Source organism: Cimex lectularius, unplaced genomic scaffold (assembly GCF_000648675.2).
Source record: "Cimex lectularius strain Harlan isolate CLEC.00 unplaced genomic scaffold, Clec_2.1 scaffold3, whole genome shotgun sequence".
In the NCBI taxonomy this organism is placed as follows: domain Eukaryota; kingdom Metazoa; phylum Arthropoda; class Insecta; order Hemiptera; family Cimicidae; genus Cimex; species Cimex lectularius.
The window spans coordinates 2,739,324-2,759,493 of NW_019392688.1; the positions used below are offsets into that span (position 1 = coordinate 2,739,324).

Genomic DNA, 20,170 nt, shown 5'->3' on the forward strand with positions numbered 1-20,170 from the left:
GTCGTAGAGGAGCGGCGTATCAAGCCGAAGGTCGTGGGTTCGAATCCCGCTCGTGACACTGACTTTTTTATTTCAACTAAAAACCTTAATTAATTGAATTTCTTCCCAATGTTGGCTTTTGCATAGCAACACCTCTACAGTGTACTCCAAACCTATAGAGAAGAGAATTGAAAATAAAATGTGGCGTTTCGATTTTTATGTACAAACAATAATGTGAAATTTATATTCCGTACCTTTTTCTATAATAATTTCAATGTTAAATGAAATTTATGATGCTGAGCCGCATAATAAACCTATTTAATTTGGAAATCCAGATCAATGCAAGTGATGATTTTACTACTGAACCTACTGAACATATTTGGATAGCAATATTTCACATGAAAGAATATTAATGCTGACTAATATAACTCATTGATCAGGAAGGAAAATAAATAGAATGGAATAAATTTCGAGCAGAACTGCATTCTATCTGATATTTTGTTAAATTTGGGAATTTCAACCAAATCAATGGGAGTTTTTTTTCTTTTGAAGAAAATAAAGTTTTATTACGAATTTCACTGAAATTTACTATTTTATGTTTAATTACTGCCAAGCAAATATTGTTCAACGATGCACCTGTTAAAGTGCTAAAAGTCAAGTATTTTACCAGATGCCCTTTTTAAAAGGACTACTTGAATCTCAGGTGTCATGTTCCAATAAACTTTTTAGCGTCCTTCAACAACCGCTATTTAAAAAAAAAAAATTAAAGATTGATTCTTACTGATACGATCTGATCACGTTTGATCGCAATCTCTTTAGATTGGTGCGTTAAAGGAGTATAACTTATTTTAAAAATTGAATAACATCATAAAATGAATTCTAGATCGAATAATTTATTAACTCTCATATTCTTCTAGCATCGTTTTCTGAGTTTTAAAATATATTGTGTTCTATCAATTATTGTATAGTGATTTTCCCAATAATCTTTAACTTTATTCAGTGAATATTTTAACATTATAGATTATGTTGAGGAATGGGACAGAAGGAAATTAAAAAAGTCTAAGTGGGACATGAGACAAAAAAGGTTGGGAAACACTGGTATAAACCCAAAAAATATTTATATATTTAGTATTTACACGGCAGTACAAAATTCCAGTGAACATTAAAAATACCGAATTTTTATATTTTTGGGAATATTAAAATAAGGAGTTTTGTTTGTCAAAAGTAAGCTATAGATGCCTTCTTAGCTTTGGATTTATGTAAAGTCTTTGATTATTTTTGATTACTATTCCTAAATATTAGAGTAAAATGAAAAATAAATGTTGTGATTTATTTATTTTTAGCGTTAATGGAACCAGGAGATATCCCACTGAGTCCAATAAGGCGGAAACGTTCGATTCGCTCGAAGCGCGAGGCGCCCTTCGTCATATACCCGGAGATCCTGGTCATTGTCGACTACGACGGTTACCGGCTCCACGCCGGTGACAACGTCCAGATCAAAAGGTACTTCATCTCGTTCTGGAACGGTGTCGATCTCAGGTACAAACTACTCAAAGGGCCCAAAGTCAGGATATCAATCGCCGGCATCATCATATCAAGGGTGAGTGTATCCAAAAAGATCCGATAAAATCATCATCACAGTTTTGATCTTTCGTTTAATAGGGTCGTGACGCGACGCCCTACCTGGAGAGGAACAGGGTCGGCAGGGACGCGATTGACAGCGCAGCAGCCCTTACCGACATGGGAAAGTACCTTTTCAGAGAGAGACGTCTACCCGTCTATGACATCGCAGTGGCCATAACTAAGTCAGTATGATTATACACTCACATATTTATACCACGATCCCTATTTTATATATTAGATCATTATAAATCATTTATAATGCACTACAATTTTGTTTGGCAGGTAGTACTCATAAACCTAAAAATATGAACACATTAGAAACACTTTTGTCCAGACAATAATCACGATAAGGCATACAATTTAAAAAATAAAACTAACCTAATTTAACAATGGGCTGTTGAATTAAGAACAGCATATAAAGATAAATATTTGATCAGAGATCACGGTTAAAAGAAAATCGATTTATCATGCAATCATTTAGGTTACCTCATGGCATGCCGAGTTATACTGGCCAACGGCCATTATTCGAAATTTACCTTAATAAAATATTGTTTAAAAAATAAAGCAGATATCCAGTACTATTTATACATGTAAGTGCATATTTGATCATAGGTAAAGTAAGGCTGTGTAAAAAAAAAATGCTGGGTTGATAAGAAAACATCGAGTGGATCTGAATATTATATTGTCTGTTTGTTAATAAATTCCTGTCTTCTTCACAATATTTTCATTATGATATCCACATTTTTATCAAACTAGTAGTTTACTGGCTGGTTGTTTTTCCCGATTATCAGACATTACAGTCTTCGTTTAATTGGTCATCATCAAATGGACCCAGGCCTAGCTGGTCTGGGTGCCTTATAAAGGGACACAATTGGCAAAAAACCTCGCAGGTAGACCACTGCGAGGACAGGCCAGGATGAACCGAAATACAGATTTTTAATATTTATCAACTTTATTAGCGGTAAACTTAAGCCTCTTTTACTTCTTAGACATCATTAATCAGAAGAATTAGTAGCCATCTAGCTTGTGTCAAGTAGTAAACCATTTTTTACATATATTTCTCTTTTACTAGTAAAACAAACTTGTTTCTGATCATAGATTAACTTTCGTGCTCGTCTAGATAAACTCTATGTAGAATAAGCATCACCCAAGAACTGATTGTGAGCCTGTAGTTTGTTCGTCTCATACAATCCCAGCCTTTGGACCGTTTTATGCCCGCTTTCTATGGGCAGAAACGTTTTTACAAGGACAAATTTGACCAAAAGCATTCGACTGCGGATTTCTAGTGACATGTGCGGGGTATTTACGTGTAATTAGGTCGTCTAAAATCATTCAGGTCTTTGGTTTAATGCCTACTTCTGAGAGTCGACACTTCGAAGAGTTTGTCAAAATAACTCAAAAACCAACCAGCGACCTCTTGCTATGCGGTAGATGATCCCGTAGTTTAGTCGTCTCAGATCACTTGGTCCGATTATTTAAGGTAGACATCTTATAAAATCACAAAACTGTCGAGCCACAAAGCAAAAAAACCACGAAGATTAACTACTGAAGTCTTGGTCTTCAGGATGATGAACCTCGATAGTTCGATGGGTCATGTAATGTCTGAGGGTCGACACCTTAGAAAAGGATACAACTGTACTAATAACAGTAGGACCAACCAATGACCTCAAGTTTTGCGGGGTGATGACACTGCAGTTTGGTCGTCTCAGATCATTCAGATTTTCGGTCTATTTATGCTTTGGAGTTACAACGTGTTATGCGCAGTATGAACCTGTAGTTAGGTCGTGGGCCGTGACAGCCCATCCAGCATCTGATTTAATTTCTCCATTTAACGTTTGCTTCTTAAAAATTATTCCATTAATTTGGAACTGAAGCAAAAATGCATTCGTTTGAAGTTAGATTTTTAGTGGTCTTTGTGTCGATACCTTTTAAAAAGACAGTTGGTTATATAGACTCGTTGACACGTAGTGTAAAACGGCTTTGAAAACAAAATTTTTTTTCTATAACATAAGAACATCAAGATTTTGAGGTTAGTACCTTAAACGAACACGATCTTACAGATGAGTGACACAAAGTTTTTGGGAGAAAGCGACCTCTCTTCTACACAAGCTTCACTCATGTTACAAAACAATTGAAAAATAGAGCAATCTTTGGAAAATAAAGTTTAATCCCTCAAAGTCACAACATATCACCTTTACGCTCTGTCGTGAGACTTACACTTACCCAAGACATACTTATCCAATGAACCTGTTCCTCAATCCGATAAAGTTAACTTTTTAGGACTTACATTTGATAGAAGACTAACTTGGAATCCACACGATTAACAAAACAGACACTGAACAAACGATTTAAAATGTTTTATTACCTACTCAACCGACAATCAAAATTACCATTAAAATCAAAACTTTCGACATACACATCACTCAAACCTATCTGGATGTACAGGTGCCAAGTATATGGATCGGCCAATTTTACGGCCAATGCCGTGTAAGAAAAAAAAAATAAAAAAATGAAACATTAATAAAATAAATTTAAGAAAAATCTAAATTAAAATAAAATAAGGGAGAAATTCATAGGGGACTTAACACCTTCCTTCAGATACCGGCTGCACGAAGTGTAGGGAGCTCGGGCCCGATTCCTCTGACTTCGTCGCAGAATATCCGATGAATTCAGGTGGAAGAGATCGATGCAGCAGCACAGAGGGTTTTTCGGAGATTCGCGTTATTTTGAATCTTTTTAAATTAATAAAGGAGAGAAACATACGAGATTAAAGAGAGGCGTAAGGACACTTTCTTTCGTAGGAGTAGAACAGGACTGGGTTTGCAAGGAGCGTGGGTGTAGGATTAGGGATTACAATAATCCAAAACAAAGTGTATTTAAAAATGAGATGGCTGGCGCCAGCAGCCAAGTATATTCAAAGATTACAAAGTTTTCAATCCAAAATTTTAAGACTAATTGTTTCTCCCCCTTAAGATAAGAAACCTCTTAAATGATTAATATCATTTCATTAATCCAGAGCGGCTGCCAATAGCTAGCTTTCTCTATAACGCCCGTAATGCCACAAACACAAATTACCCAATCTGCTGGTTGTATATAATATATATAAAGTTGTAGATAGAAATAAATGAATTAAACAAAAAACCTTATAAAAATGATGAACAACACACAGACAAAATACGTATGGCGACGTACGTGTTCAGATCAAACCAGCGATGCAAGAATAAACGGATCGTTCTTTTTACCTCATCATGATCGCATCATTCAAGGATCGATGTTCTTAAAATGAATCATTATTAAGCAACTAAAGCATAAATGCTGTCTCTATGATGTTCTATTGCTTTACGACTGCATTACTTATGATTCTGATGCACTTAAGTTTAGCTGTATGGCAAATGTCTAATGGTAATTTATTTCTATTTAAACAGTTAAACTATTCAAGAATCATTTATATTTTATTACGAACATACAAAAACCTGACATTTTTCTATATATTGAATATAGTGAACAAAATAATATTGAAAATGTGGTAGTAAGGTAGACAAAATTCTTATGAACTCAAATAAAGTTTAAACAATTAAATGTCTATTTGTGCATAACTTTTTAAAAATAAAATTAACTTTTAAACGTAATTTTTTTAAAAGTATTCTATCAAAATTCTCTATTTTTTGGTGTTCCAATTTTTTTGTGTAATTGAAACAGAAATGATACTTAGTGACTTTTACTGCCAGATTGAAAGTACATGTATATAACGGATTTCTAGGCGATGTGCTTTTTTTTACAGGGTTTATATTTTTTCTACCGACTTCATAGCGTAATGCTGTTTCTTTAAAATTGTCTTCTTCTAGATATGACATGTGCCGGCGTCGAAAAGGAGGTAGATGCACGAAAGGAACCGCGGGTAAGAAATAAAAAGAAAACAAATCTGGAATGAAAATCCAAAAAGATCAACACGTTTTTTGGGTTTTGGAAATAATTGGATATCTGCCTCTGGACAATGGAAAATAACCGCTGCGCTATTTAATATTCCATAGATTAATACCATATAATTGTGTACAGAATCAATTCACCCCTCTCTTCTTGTATATATTTGTATATTTTGATTTTGCCTTGTTCTATAAATAGCAATTTTCCAGATTGGACATGTGTAGAAGGCAGTTTCCGAATGAGTCGTGCAATAGAGGAACTGCAGGTAAACAGATTGAAGACTAAAACTAGCAAATATATTTGTTAAAAAAAATAACTCGTCAAATTCAATATTTCAGTTTCCAAACATTCACAAAAATTCTTTATCTATTTTTCTCAGTGTTTATTAAAATTTCGCCATTTCTGTGTTAATTTTTTTCACGACAAATAATCTTTTTTTAATTTTTTTCTCTATCGCTCACACTCGTTCCAGATCTGTCGAGGTAAGAATCCCCCCCTCTAAAAACTAAAATCAAGCAAAATGCAATTAAAATGGCTCAGAAAAACTGCTTAAAACTTCTTTTACTAAATAATGATACTAAATGATGACTAAACCGCTGTGAAACGTCTCTTTCTAATAGCATGACTCTGGCTTTCTTGCTCTCTCTGACTAATTTTGCATCCTCTCATTTACATTCTTCTCTTCCGTCATTTCGAATATGAACTAACGCTGGAATAATCAATTAACGATCACTGGCATTTCAATTACATATGTACAGATCTGCTTTTATATTCTTCTGTAAATAATATACATTGTACAAAAAAAAAAATCATCCGGGTGCGATTTTTGAACTGTTTAGCAAATGAACGAACATGAAAACAAGAATCGCACCTTGTTTATTTTTTCTTATATCATAATTTGACCGTTTTCAAAAATTTGATGGCTAATTTGTTTTATTTTTTTTTCCCCTTTTCTTTTTTCCTTTCCCTTCTTAGGATTCGCCTACGTGGGTGGAGCTTGCGTCGTGAACAAAAGACTTGAAAAGGTGAACAGCGTCGCGATCATCGAAGACACCGGAGGCTTTTCCGGGATCATCGTGGCGGCGCACGAAGTCGGCCATCTGTAAGTTTCTTTAATTGACAAAGCACTAAGAAGTTAAAAAAAAATACTGTTTCAGACTCGGCGCTGTACACGATGGATCCCCGCCTCCGACCTACCTCGGTGGACCTGGAGCTGAATCCTGCCGGTGGGAAGACGGCTACATCATGTCAGATCTGAGACACACCGAGAAAGGATTCAGGTGGTCGCCATGCAGTATCTCAAGCTTCCATCATTTTTTGAAGTGAGTCGATAAAGCACAGTTTTGGCCATTTATAATACAATATAATCGCCCATTTCTGCTATCTACCAAACTACCTATCGTTTCTGATTTCGCTATTTTACATTTCTCCACCTTCAATAGTTCTGCGTGTTACATAGACAAGCTCATCCGGTGGATCGGCAGTATTGAAAATCCTCCTTTCACATGAGACGAACGGTCATTGCACTCAGACTGCAGTAGTAATTGTCACCTTGTAACAAAGAGACCGCATACGAGCAATAAGAATGTAAATATGGAACGACGGGTCTCCCTACGGTTGAATGTCCGAAGCGTGTGAAATTACCTATTAAGTCAGATGGGCCTCTGTTCTTGTAAACCTGTCTGTTGAAATGGGAGTGTGTGGTTGTTTCGCTGTAGGGTGTTCTGTTTAAGTTACAATCCAATTTTTTTAAATTCTACAAGTCAGAGACTCGAAAAAAGCCCCCGGCATATCTAACTCTCTTGATCTAAATCTATAGTCTTAATTCTAAACCAATTTTAAATGCCACTATTGGAATGTCTCCGTTCTGAAGATCCACCGTACGGACGAAACCATAGCTCGTGGTAGAAGCGTCAGGCGTTTTCTTTTATCAGGTATCAACATCCAAGATGTACCCCTGAAAAATCGTTGTGCCAGATCAAGATGATATGCCAAAGTGTCTTCCAGTCTACTCCTCAAACCGCACAAAATAACCGTTTTTCTCGGGATGGCATTACCCTTAGTCCATACTTGAAAGTGTACTTCAACCAAATAATTTTAATTTTTTTTTTTAACAAATTTATCTATGAATTGTGATTTAAGAAAGTTAAGAATGAGTAAAGATATATGTGCGTTAGAGAAAAAATGACCCAGTTGTCGGTGAGAGGGCGGCAAAGAACGAGGGCAATCCAATCTTCAAACAAACCCTTCAAACATTGGGCAAGGGTTTGGGGGTGTAACTTATAAAAATACATAACTGACAAAAAACACACAGACCGATAACGATTGCGAAATGATGAAACTCGCCTAACATGACAAAGAGGGTTGATCAGGAGTATCGGGAAAACTTCCAGTTGTTCACCCCTTCAATTTTTATCAAACCCCATTAAAATAACATTCTTTTTACGATCTACTGAGACCTAACATCTATAGGTCTCTTCCTTTTTTGCTACCCTGTGAGATACTGAGAGTGCCATCACGTTCACCCCTACCTCGGCTCAAGTACTGCGAACGTGATATCGCGCTCTAGTCTCTTCACTTTTAGACTAAGTTCTAAGAAGCAATGTGTTGCTTAAAACGGTAAACAATGGTTTTGTTTTTTAAATTTCTCAGTTAAAAATAATGACTTTTAGCGCGATATCACGCCCTCAGTACCTGCATAGAGGTAGGGATGAAGGCATTACCACGCTCTCAGTAGCTCACTTGGAGAACGAATAGCTCGATATCACGCCGACCGTCCTGAATGGGTAATCAGCACCATGGAAAGTGCACTTTCAACAGGGAATTATAACGTTTTCCTAGCATAACACCCTTTCTTTAGTGCTTTTTTTTTTTTATCAAAGAATGATTTAAGATATACAAGAAAGAACGAAAATGTTGTCTTTATAATTATGGAAAAAAATGACATAGCTATCCAGGTCTAAAACTCAAAACATTCAACATCGTGCTGGAGTTTGTAGACTCCAAAGGACAAAACTAACAAAAGAACAGTGACTAATCATTTTGGCGGAATGCCGAAAAACGTCTGTCAGACTAAAACAGCCCAGATACTTCATGGAAAACAAGTAAGATAAACAATGCTTAATGATCTACGCTGGGCCAATATTTATCATCCACTCGTGTCGTATAGACATTATAATATCTCGCATTAGTAGAAACGGGACGCTGTTACCGTATAATTTATGCAAATGTTAAATTTACTTGGAACTTGACTAAAACGTTTTCACTAATGAACACGCTGTCGAAAAAATCTGTATAATGAGGTTTTAATTAAGAAAAATACTTTTAACTAGTGGATTTCTTGATATAAAAATTATAATGTGTTTAGTGGCGAGACTGCTACGTGTCTATTTAATTCCCCTCATGAGGACGAATCACTTCCGAGAGTGCTTCCAGGAAAGCTTTTATCACTGGACGCCCAATGCAGGAGGGACAGGGGAACATCCGCCTGCTTTGTAAGCACCCCTCATTCCAGTGGATTTACGACTTTGTTCAAATTTGTTATTAATTTTACAGAAAGACGAGAGGGTCTGCGCCCAGCTTTTCTGCTTCGATTCGGGTTCCGGATACTGCGTCGCCTACAGGCCCGCCGCTGAAGGATCTTCGTGCGGTGATGGACAGGTAAAGGAAATGATGACAGTACTAAGGATAATATAATACCAATCTTTTTTTTATTATTACAGACTTGCAATAACGGGAGGTGCATACAAGAACACGAGAACATAATACCCGACTATTCCCAGCACACTGTATCCTATTTGAGGCGTACCCAGCCCCTGGAGTTCAATTTGACATCGAGGTAATGGTTTCAAGATAAAAACGACTATCCAATAAATAATCAAGCGTCCCGTTCCCATTTTTTTTTCAAAAATTTACAAATGTTCTGTTTTTTAGCTATTTCACACCAACACAGACGCCAATGCGTCAAATCGAGGGCTCCAAACGCCCAGTTGCAAGTGGGAAGACAGATAGTTCAGGGGGTGAGTCAAGAGAAAAGCTCGGGCGCCCTTGGATTGATGTCGATCAATTTATCATCAATCATCTGATTGATACCATACTGTCTTGAAATATAACATCTTTCAATTTCCAAATTAAATCGCCATCCATTTATTTCAATTTTCCGACTTTCATCGGAATAGACGATCAATTCGTTTTCTCTTGAACTTTTTAATATTATTTTCAACTTCAGGATTTAACCATCATTTATCGTCCTGTCATAAAATCATTGTTTTTTCTTATCTATGGAAATTATAATCTTGTATGGTACAATTATCTAACAATAATAATGATAATCTAACCATTGCTGTCTATGTAGTTTAAGAAACCCAATGGTTTCATTTTTACTTCTGAATATTTTCATATGAATCAGGAGCTGGGGCTTTCAGCTGATAAAACAGTTTTCTTAAGCATGTAGTTTACATCATTTATCTTGACAAACATCGAAATGTGCAGGGAATTCACGATTTTACTGACATTCTCTTCATCATCCTTTACTGATGAACAATTACTCTATTTTAATCTCATCCTGATGTGTATTGTCTCATCATTTATCTGATCAAACCAGTCTGTTTCCATCAATTTAACAATATTTCATATAATACAATGAAAAAAATGAACCTATGCCAGGTAAGAATTAATATTATTGTAATTCTTTTCAGGCGAACCTTGTGAGGACACATCAGAGATCTGCAGAGCACTATTTGCTAAATACTCTGGGATATACTGCGGCACGTCCTATTTCAAAAAGACATGCTGCATGTCCTCAAGGAGCTGCTGAAAGTAGCAGATTAACCATAAGCACTAAGTGATCAATCTGTATAAAAACTACAAAACAAAAGCAAAAAACGTGATTCCTCAAAACGTCCTCTGTATACATAGGCTGTATATAATATATATAAAGAAAATATATATAGTATAAAATAAAATAAAATATAAACAATTTTTAAAGAAAATAAAAAAAATTAAAAAGAAAAATTATTTAAAATTATATTTAATTATATTATAAATAGGAACAGTATATAATATATAAATCTCTTAAAACCATTTATATAATTTTATACATATATGCATTTTGTATATGTATATATTTATAAAAGTACTGTGTGTAAATAAGTTTTATGTTTTATTTTCTGTCTTTAAAAAAGTGTGTTGAATTTGTGATTTTTTTGTGTCTTTTTTTAAATATATGTCAAAACAATTTTTCGACATATTTTTTACCCGATATTCATTAAAATTATGAAAAATAATTACAATTTTCTTCGTTTAGATTCGTCGTACTTCATTTGTCCAGAAACCTGAAAAAAAGTAAAAACAACACAGAAATTATGGGATTATATTGTTCCATTATCTATTCATCTCAAATTACTTACGTCGTGGGCAATTAGATATTGTTTAATATTTTTGATATTTTTTAAATTCAGTAAAATTTTTTGTTCGTTTGTTTTGTTTTAGAAGGAAGATTTAGGCCTAAATCTGCGTTAAACCAATATATTTTAAAAGCAGAATTTTATGAAATTTTTATGGCTTGCAAGAGATGAACTCGTCGACTATATTTAATATAACTTTCGAAAATGAAGTTGGGAGATCGAAATACATAGCATTTTCAAGAAATATTCTTTTATCGCTGATGGTTATCAATCATTTGTTTCACACTTAATCCCAGATGAAAAAAACCTCATCGAAGCGTTATTATGGAAGGTTTGATTTTATTTTCTAACCTCTAATCTTTAAGAGATTTAAACAAACGTACACATTTAACTACTTTTTGTTTTAACGAAGGAGTTGAAAGTTAACAAAAAATTAACTTTCTCCTTGTTGGATAAGTCTTCAGAGGGTATTGAAGTCCATTACCACAATCAGGCGATGTTCTTTTATTTTTCATTTGTATGAATCGATTTCATGTTATGGACAATTTTTTACAAAGTTTTATTTGATTTTTAATATTTTAATTGCAGAAAGGAATATGTTTTAATTTTTCTGTCAATTTTTTAAATGACACCATTTTTTGGGGTTATTTTTATAAGGTAGGACGTGCTGATAAGCATTATTTTTTTTATTAATAATTTAATTGGTTATTTAGTAGATTTGCCAGAATCAATTTAATTAAAAGTTAATAAATTTTGACTGATTTAATTTAACCAGAAGTATTTCAAATGCCAAAATGGAAAAAAACAAATTAATTAACCTTAACTATTTTTTATGGATTAAAAATAAAAGTTTAACTTTTTTCAGCAACAGCATGCAGTATTTTTCCGTACGAGATTTTATAGTACATATCCTTTTAAAAGATTCAAATTTCCTTACCCTACTTTACTATACAAATATGTACATATAATTTATATAAACAAACTTTTATATTAACAAAGTTTTTCTTCTTCGATTTGGCTTTATAAAAAATATTTTATTAAAGATAAATTATCAAATCGTCGTTGTCGTCGTCGCTTTTTCATCTTTCTTTTCGAGTTATGAGATAGTTTATCGGTAAATTTATTGAGCGTATTTAAGGACAATTTCGTTTTCGTGGAGGAAAAAGGAGAATGCTGGGTATTGAGATGTTATTCTATTGATTGAGAAAGAGGAATTTCTGTCCGGCCACACCTTTTCATCAATCAGAAAGCCATGTGACATCGGTCAGAGATAGAGAGATAGAGAAAAACAGAGAAAAAGAGATCACATTAAATTAGGTTTTTATTGGTTTTTAATATTTTATTTTTATCTAATTGGTCTACATTTTTTTGAGGGGGTGGTCATTTTTTTCTCATTTAAATAATTCATTATTATTTTTGATCCATCCGTTTACATTATCATTGTTTAGCGTTGTTCATTCTCACTTAGTGCTGATCACAGATGTGGCCCTTGATCTCCAACTTTTGTGCACTTTTATTGCTTTCCTCTGAATGACAATGCAATTAATTTATTGATAAAAACCTGAAAAATTATATCCAATCGAGGAAACAATAAAATTCAAAATACAAAGTCAAACATCTGGCGCTGGCACAACAGGAATTCTTCTCAAGGCTCATCAGTGATCCTCATAACATTTCTGAGAACTTTTATAAATGGTCAACAAATTTTTAAAAAAAGTGTATTAAAAATTGTAGACTTCTTTAAAACACTTGTTTTTTTAATAATCTAAATGTAACAAATTTTTTATAATTAAAAATAATTATTAAGAAAATAAAAAAAGGATCTGGACATTAAAACATAAAAAAGATTCCGAAATTAAGTTTATAAATTATTTTAAAATGATTTTAATAGTTTTATATCATTATAACTAATAGTTTTTTCTCTTTTTTATTTATATTATTATTTTAATTTTAAGTGATCCCTTATTTTTGGTAGATTTTATTACTTTTTAATATCTTCCGGGACGGAGAAATTCCTATAATTTTATAATTTTTTAAAATTCTTTTAGGGACAAATTTTTTTAAAAGTATTTTTTAGTATTTCTGTTAAGGTTTTTTTTAAAGAAAAAACAAAAAAAAAGTTGAGGTTGGGAAGGGTGCTTTTTCCCTGAGGTACTTCTACTTGAGGGGTCTGGGGTAGGGCGAAGGGCGCTGGGGAGCGTAGCGCCCTCCGGCCCTTTCGGGCTTGAACGGGCCCCCTTTCCACCTGATCTGCTCCCCGTTGTCATAGCCATACCTGAAAAAAAAGAAAAAAAAAACAAGATTAACAGGGTTAAACCGCAGAAATTTATCCTTGAAATAGTGTGAAAAACTATCGCACCCTTGGCAATAATCGTTAACAACGGAAACCACTTTTCACGCTCACTTATGCGTAGAAAATACCTAACGAAGGATATAAAAAAAAAATCAATATTTTTTGGTAAATTAATGTATTTACCAATCAGCTGATTAGCCTGGGAAAATAAATAGTCAATTGTATTTATAAAAGCGAGGATATAAAATTTGAAGACAAAAAGACAGAGTTAAAACGTTAAAAGCTACAAGGCCTATTATTAATATTATTTTTCCTTAATGGATAGAGCAACACGAGAAGAGACAGAAAGGTACACGTATTTCTAACATAAAACATGCCCTGTTGGCTCAACACATGGTACAATCCTTGACAAACTTACTAGACATCTCCTTTTCTTCTTAATTTCTCAAGAAATTGTACCATTAATAAACTTTAGTGGTATGCATTTCAAACAATGTTTAATAAAATAAAGTTCGGTTTGCTTAAGAAAAATTGAATTTTTTTAAACGAGGAAATGATAAAGGCAAAAATTAGCTGATATAAAATTCAACCACAACCAGATTTTTAAGTATTGTATTTTATAATTTTTATCAGTACAGGATATGGAGCTGAAATTAGGTTTCTAATGGCGATATGTAAGGATTATAAAATAAAATAAAGGGGCGAGGAAGAGATAGAAAAAAAGGCCTAAATCGACTGAGAAATAATTATAGACTAGGTCGGGATTTTTTAAATTATCATTTTTATCCAAATGGCCAATCATTGACGCAAATGTCATTAGGTTTCTATTGACGATGTGTAAATATATTAAATTGAAACGGGCCTTGCTGATCGATCACTGGTTTGAATCCTCCATAAACCTACAGCCCTCCTCCTCTTTTTAAATAATTATTTCTGGATAGAGTGTACAATTTGTAGTTGTAACAACAAAGTCCAGTTTTTTACCCCCAAATGTTTATTATTTGGGCGAGGAAGAGATAGATAAAAGTGCGAGTACGGTACCCTGTGGGACACCAGCGAAAATCCGGCAAATGCAGAGAAGGAAGTGTTTAGGAAAGTGTGGAAGTAACGGTCTGTAAGGATTTTAGCACAAGGTATAAGTAGAAGGTGCTAAACTGCTCTCCTTCCATAGCAGCTCTTCGTGACATACCCTGTCAAATGCATGTGTGATAAGGAAAGTTCCAGGGCAGTTCGATGGTACGAGTAATGGTGTTTACAACACGATGATCTTGATAGATAGTCGAGGGACAACCAAACTGGTGGTTAGGAGTAATAAGGGGAAACATTTCGTCGTACAGGCGGAGCAATAGTAGTTTTTCCTTAATTTTACCGCTTATAGGCAAAAGACTGATTGGACTGTAAGAACGGAGAAGGTGGTTCATTGAAGGGAAATTCCATAGGGTGGGGAAGAGACTGTATGTTTAGGGCAGCGTTGAAGAGATAGGTTATTAAGATCTGTGGGACTCCAGCGATAATCTGATAAATGGATGAGAAGTGTTTTGGCAGTGTGGAAGTGACTGTATGTGAAGTATGATTTTAGTATAAACTAAAAATTAGTAGTAATATGCCCTTGGTGCCTATCCTGTCAAATGCCTAGGATATGTACATGTTTTTAGGGAGTTGTGATAGTATTGTAGCAGCCTGTTTGACTTCTTTGGGGAAAATAGTTTGAGAGGAAGGGAAAACTGTAGATGTACGTGATGTTGGCTGAAACTGATGAAATGGGCTATGTCAGGAAGGAATTCTTTGGATAAATACTGTGCTTGTAGTAGAATATTGACTGTTGAAGTTGTGTATAATTCATAGTTAGTCGGTTGAAAGTTCTTTCGTCTGACGGGTAACGAGAGCGGGTTCTTCCTCGACGATTTACTGTTATTACTAGTTGTCTTAGATAATAAATAGAGGTAGGTTGTAATGGTGTATGGAGCTAGTTAGTTGTTCTATGTCTAGTTGCTGAGATGTCGTTAAGGGCACATTTAATTTGGATTTACGGTCAAGTATGCTTCGAATGGATCCCAGTTAACTGGTCCGTTTATTTAAGTGGGTCGAGGCGCGTTTATTTTTGGGTAAATATCAAGAGATTGGATAACTGGGCTATGGTCTAAGGAAAGATCGTCTAAGGATTTTTTAAATATATACTTTTTTAATAATTATATTTATCATATTTATCAATATACCATATTATGGTCGAATATGAGATGTCATTAAGTTTCTTATTACGATGAGGAGTATTTTAAAATAAAACAGGCCTTATTAACCGAACAAAGACACGACAAATTTACAAACCACCTTTTTTACCACTATTTCTGGAGACGATGAAGTATTTTATAGACTTCATGGTACCTATGAATTGTTGAATAGTTTTGTAAGCAAAAAATTGATTAAACATAAGACGTGATTAAAAGGCAAAAATTACCTAAGACAAAATTATACTTCATGTCAGGATTTTTTTAAATATTTTATTGCATGACGTTATTTATAAATTTGCTCAAAATACTCCCGGCCCAAAAGTAGATGTCATTAGGTTTAAGATGACTTAAAAAAGTTTCCAAACAGCTTAACCTAGTTTACCATCATCAGTGGAGCCTCTGGTGACGAATTTTGCTCGAAGTGGACGTTATTGGCCAACTTTGTTGCTGTGTGAACTTGTGATTTATCTTGATGGATTATTGTAATATTTTCCATTTTATTGGGTTGTCCGGAAAATAATGCAGGATTTTAAGTTTTCATTAAAAAAAATCTATATAAAATATTCTGTTTACGTTTACAGGATTACTCATTTGTATGAATGTCAACACTTATTAATCCTCTTCCAAATGATATTGTTTGTTTACCTCTGTAGCATTCCGCTACTTGGAAATAATTCAGTCATCCTTATAATGTCAAAGCGAGAATTTCGTACGATTTTCTTTTACGAGTTTAAACTCGGCCGAAGCGGAGCCCAAACGGCTAGAAACATTAACCAAGTCTGGGGCGAGGGTTGTGTTAATGAGTGCACTGTGCAAAGGTGGTTTAAAAAATTTCGGGAGGGAGATTTCAGCCTTGAAGATGAAGAAGGTCGTGGAAGGCCTTCCTCTCTTAATGATGATGTTCTGCGATCAGTGGTGGAAGAAAACCCCAAAACAACTGTTCGAGAACTTGCAGAGCAACTCAAAGTCAGTAAAACGACCGTCGCTGACCACCTCAAGGCGATTGGAAAAGTGAAAAAACTCGAAAATTGGGTTCCACACTCATTAAACGATCGCCAAAAAAATCAGCGCTTTGATGTTTGTGCATCACTTCTTTGTCGAAACAAAAATGACCCATTTCTGGCCAGAATTGTTACATGTGACGAAAAGTGGATTCTCTACGATAACACTAGACGTTCTGGACAGTGGCTCGACAAAGGAGAAGCTCCAATACATTTTCCAAAGCCCCCAACTCATCAAAAAAAGGTAATGGTTACGGTATGGTGGGCTTCATTTGGTTTAATACACTACAGCTTCTTAAATCCTGGCGAAACCATCAATGCTGAATCATACTGTAACCAAATTAATACCATGCATCAGAAATTGGCAGTAATGAAGCCCTCTTTGGTCAATCGGAAAGGGCCCATTTTGTTGCATGACAACGCTCGACCACATGTGTCACGTGTAACGTCACAAAAATTATTGGAGCTTGGCTATGAAACTTTGCCTCACCCACCCTACTCTCCGGACCTCTCGCCTACTGACTACCATTTTTTTAGACACCTGGACCACTACTTACAACACATAATATTCAAAAATCAAACGGAACTGGAAAATGCATTTATTGACTTTATCAATTCTAAAAATTCTGAATTCTACTCAGACGGAATTAATAAGTTACCAACACGTTGGGAGAAATGTATTGAGAGTATGGGAAATTATTTTGATTAAAGAACATTGCTTTAAAGTAACTAGTTTCTTTTTTTTTGTTTAATACCAAAATCCTGCATTATTTTCCGGACAACCCAATATTTACCAATTTTGTTCAAGTCCTATAACGGCAACATAACGACGCCACCACCTGACAACTTAAGGGCGTTTAGACTTTATTGGGCACTTTAAAGACGTACTGAAAGGATCGGGATCAACTTTTTTTTTTTTAAATTTCCACACTGAATGTTATTTTTCTTTCCTCTTACTTTCCCGGCTGTAAAAGGATGATGTACGCTTGTCTTGTGAATTTTTGAAAGTGGCCTGTTTTATTGAGGCAGTTAAAGACATTTCGTCTTAACTGGGTTTCTTTGACATACTGAAAGCCATAAGTATCATGAAAAATTGTTGCTTTTTACATTGAATTTTCCCTCGTCTTTTTGTGGCGGTAGTGTAAAAGGGCGTTGTATGCTCTACTTAGTGAATTTTTAAAAGTGGCTTTTTTTCCTGCGCCCTTTTACCTTTTAAGAGGGTTGCAGTCTGAAAAATCCTTTGCACCATTGGAGCTTTTTCAGACATATGACTTTTGTATCATTATTTAGCTATGTCCATTACGAATTTTTCTTAAATACAGAATTAGAAAAGTTCCATAAAATATATGACATTTATTTGCCGCACTCTCGACACGACACGCAAGAATGGCACAATTACACAGAAGTCAAACACTTTGAGCCCTGAAGATGATCTCAATAAAGATCGAAACGTTGGCACGATAAAGAAAATGTTTTGCTGAAACCTACATCACACCAGACCGCATCTCACGATTTCCAAATAAATATCGATTAACGGTCATTAATCACCACCCAAAAATATATGACTTTAACCAAGAAATTCGGCGAAAGGCTAAATTGGCCTGTAATTTTGTCACAGCTGATTAAGCAAATTGAAGTCTACGATTAAGTAAAAGGAAACGAAATCATCAGCCTCCTGTACCCCCCCCCCCAAAAAAAATATATATGTATATATATTTAGCATAATAACTACGAGGTGATATATGGTTTTGTTACGGACTGTAAAATAGGTTAGTACTTGTTAGATATCTTACCCTCCAGAATCCTGCAGGGGATGATCTTGGTACTGGCTTGAGTAGTTGTCCTCCATGGCGATTCGGGCACGGTCGAGGATGGACATGACCTTGTTATTGGAAGGGGGCGGAGGTATAGGACCTCTCGGTGGCCCGCCCATCAAAGGAGCTCCGCCTTGGGGAGGTCCCATCTGCTGTTGTCCGTACTGTTGCATATTGCCTAATAAAAAGAGAGAAGGGAAAAGAAACCAAAAGTCGTTTTTCGTAACAGTAATCACAGGTATTAATATGTTTCTCAACGGTGTAAAGACAAATAGATGCGAAGTTGCTGAGTATACAATATCTAAGATGACAGTCATGTCAATCGTCACTTTAAACAATAGGAACATAATTCAATTTCTAATTGTATACAGTTTTTCGTTTGAGAGATCTTCCTTTGATGAAGAACATCCAACAAGTTATTAGGTGGCAAAATTGGGTTGTCACATCTGAATCGACACATTTTGGTCTACCTATACTCGCCGTTTTAGTCTGTTATATGGATTGTGGTTCGAACAACCAAGCGGTCAGACCAAATCTGCGATGATATGTAGACCTGGTTGATCGAAAAAGACCGAATTATTGATCTTCGTGTATAGGTGTACATGAAATCTCTCAATTTCTAGCTACCCAACCTGATTAGTAACAAATATTTTACTTCTTAGGCCATATACAATCGGAGGTAATCAAAATAAACGGACCTGGTTTGTGACTGGAAATATTAATCATTTACTTAGTCATTAATGACGCGGATCTAGAAAAGAAACTTAGTAAGGTCGAAATTAGTAGTTTCTTCAGTAAAATCATGCATCATCATCCCTGACTCTGATAATTCACGGTGATGATTCTGGCGATAAAGCTGTCGTAATATCGTGCTATCATCAGAATACGGCTTTTTCCAATTTTATACCATGCTTTTTCAGAGTCGTTTTTCTTCGAGTATCTAAGAAGCGTAAAGTTGTATAAAACAGAAGTTTTTCAACTTCTCTAATGATGTTCACCTGTTGATTGTCCAACTTGAAAATTGCCTGAAAGCGAGCAACTTCAATCACTAGTGACTACGTAGCCGCGTTAATCATCAGTAGCGTCATCTGCGGTGTTTACACAGTTACGCTGGAAGTGAATCATTGAGGACTGGCAGTTCGAGCAAGTAATCAGTTTGTGTTGTGTAGCTCCGTGTCGGCCTAAATGACAATTGCGCTCATAGTTCTTACCAGAATCCATACAAATGGTCTTTCGTACCACACCAATCTTCAATGATGACATTGGGAATGAAGATACCTTATGAAAAATAAAAAGACACAATTGATAAAGCAGTACACAGTCAGTCACTGAAGGTGGCGAAATGTCGATACTCTTCTGTCAGATTAAAAACTGCGATAGGCTGATGATCGGAAATGACCAAAATCCATATTTGTCAAATGGGGAATGTACTAGAATTTTATAGTTAAGCTTTATAGTTCATAGAATGTATGAGACATTAAGCTTGGGTTTTGATACATTTGGTAAATTTCTTGATTACAAGATAATTTCCCCAAAGATAGGAAAGAAAATGAATGTGCCGAACCAGCTTATAAACTAAAAGACACCAATGATTTTGTTTTTTCATGTGACTAGTTGGCTGATCGACATGATACCTTCCCTATGGATCTAGACAAGTCCTACCATCAATTCTGGCTTCTAGGGAACAACCTACAATGGTGGCAACCTTTCCTTTATCCCCTCTGCTTTGGCAGATACTTCCTGGAATACGGAACCCGCATCCTCAGGGACTAGACAAGTCCTATCCTCAATTCTGGCGTCAAGGGGCAACCAACGATGGAGGCAAACTTTCACTTTCCCTCTCCTTACACCCTTTCCTTTATCCCCTCTGCTTTAGCAGAGTCTTCCTGGGATACAGAACCCG

General features: G+C 35.1%; 2 protein-coding genes across 4 annotated transcripts in view; one reads left to right on the forward strand and one right to left on the reverse strand.

The window, feature by feature from the left end:
• Positions 1-10,504, forward strand: part of LOC106662281 (venom metalloproteinase 3) — a 31,785-nt gene extending 21,281 nt beyond the window's left edge. Inside the window, exons 8-17 of one of the 3 annotated variants that reach the window (XM_014386262.2) lie at positions 1,323-1,579; positions 1,642-1,784; positions 5,448-5,500; positions 6,502-6,628; positions 6,684-6,848; positions 8,894-9,020; positions 9,082-9,186; positions 9,249-9,364; positions 9,460-9,545; positions 10,224-10,504. In XM_014386262.2, the coding sequence (XP_014241748.1) occupies positions 1,323-1,579; positions 1,642-1,784; positions 5,448-5,500; positions 6,502-6,628; positions 6,684-6,848; positions 8,894-9,020; positions 9,082-9,186; positions 9,249-9,364; positions 9,460-9,545; positions 10,224-10,342 (1,298 nt within the window). In that variant the 3' untranslated portion in view covers positions 10,343-10,504. Of the gene's footprint in view, positions 1-1,322; positions 1,580-1,641; positions 1,785-5,447; positions 5,501-5,735; positions 5,792-6,501; positions 6,629-6,683; positions 6,849-8,893; positions 9,021-9,081; positions 9,187-9,248; positions 9,365-9,459; positions 9,546-10,223 lie in introns of all 3 variants that reach the window. The other 2 variants (XM_014386261.2, XM_014386264.2) reach the window with 2 other exon arrangements.
• A 2,403-nt stretch (positions 10,505-12,907) lies between these two features.
• Positions 12,908-20,170, reverse strand: part of LOC106662275 (KH domain-containing, RNA-binding, signal transduction-associated protein 2-like) — a 34,092-nt gene continuing 26,829 nt past the window's right edge. Inside the window, exons 5-6 of the mRNA XM_014386253.1 lie at positions 18,247-18,445; positions 12,908-13,206 (exon numbers count right to left, since the gene is read on the reverse strand). Of these exons, the coding sequence (XP_014241739.1) occupies positions 13,089-13,206; positions 18,247-18,445 (317 nt within the window). The 3' untranslated portion in view covers positions 12,908-13,088. The remainder of the gene's footprint in view (positions 13,207-18,246; positions 18,446-20,170) is intronic.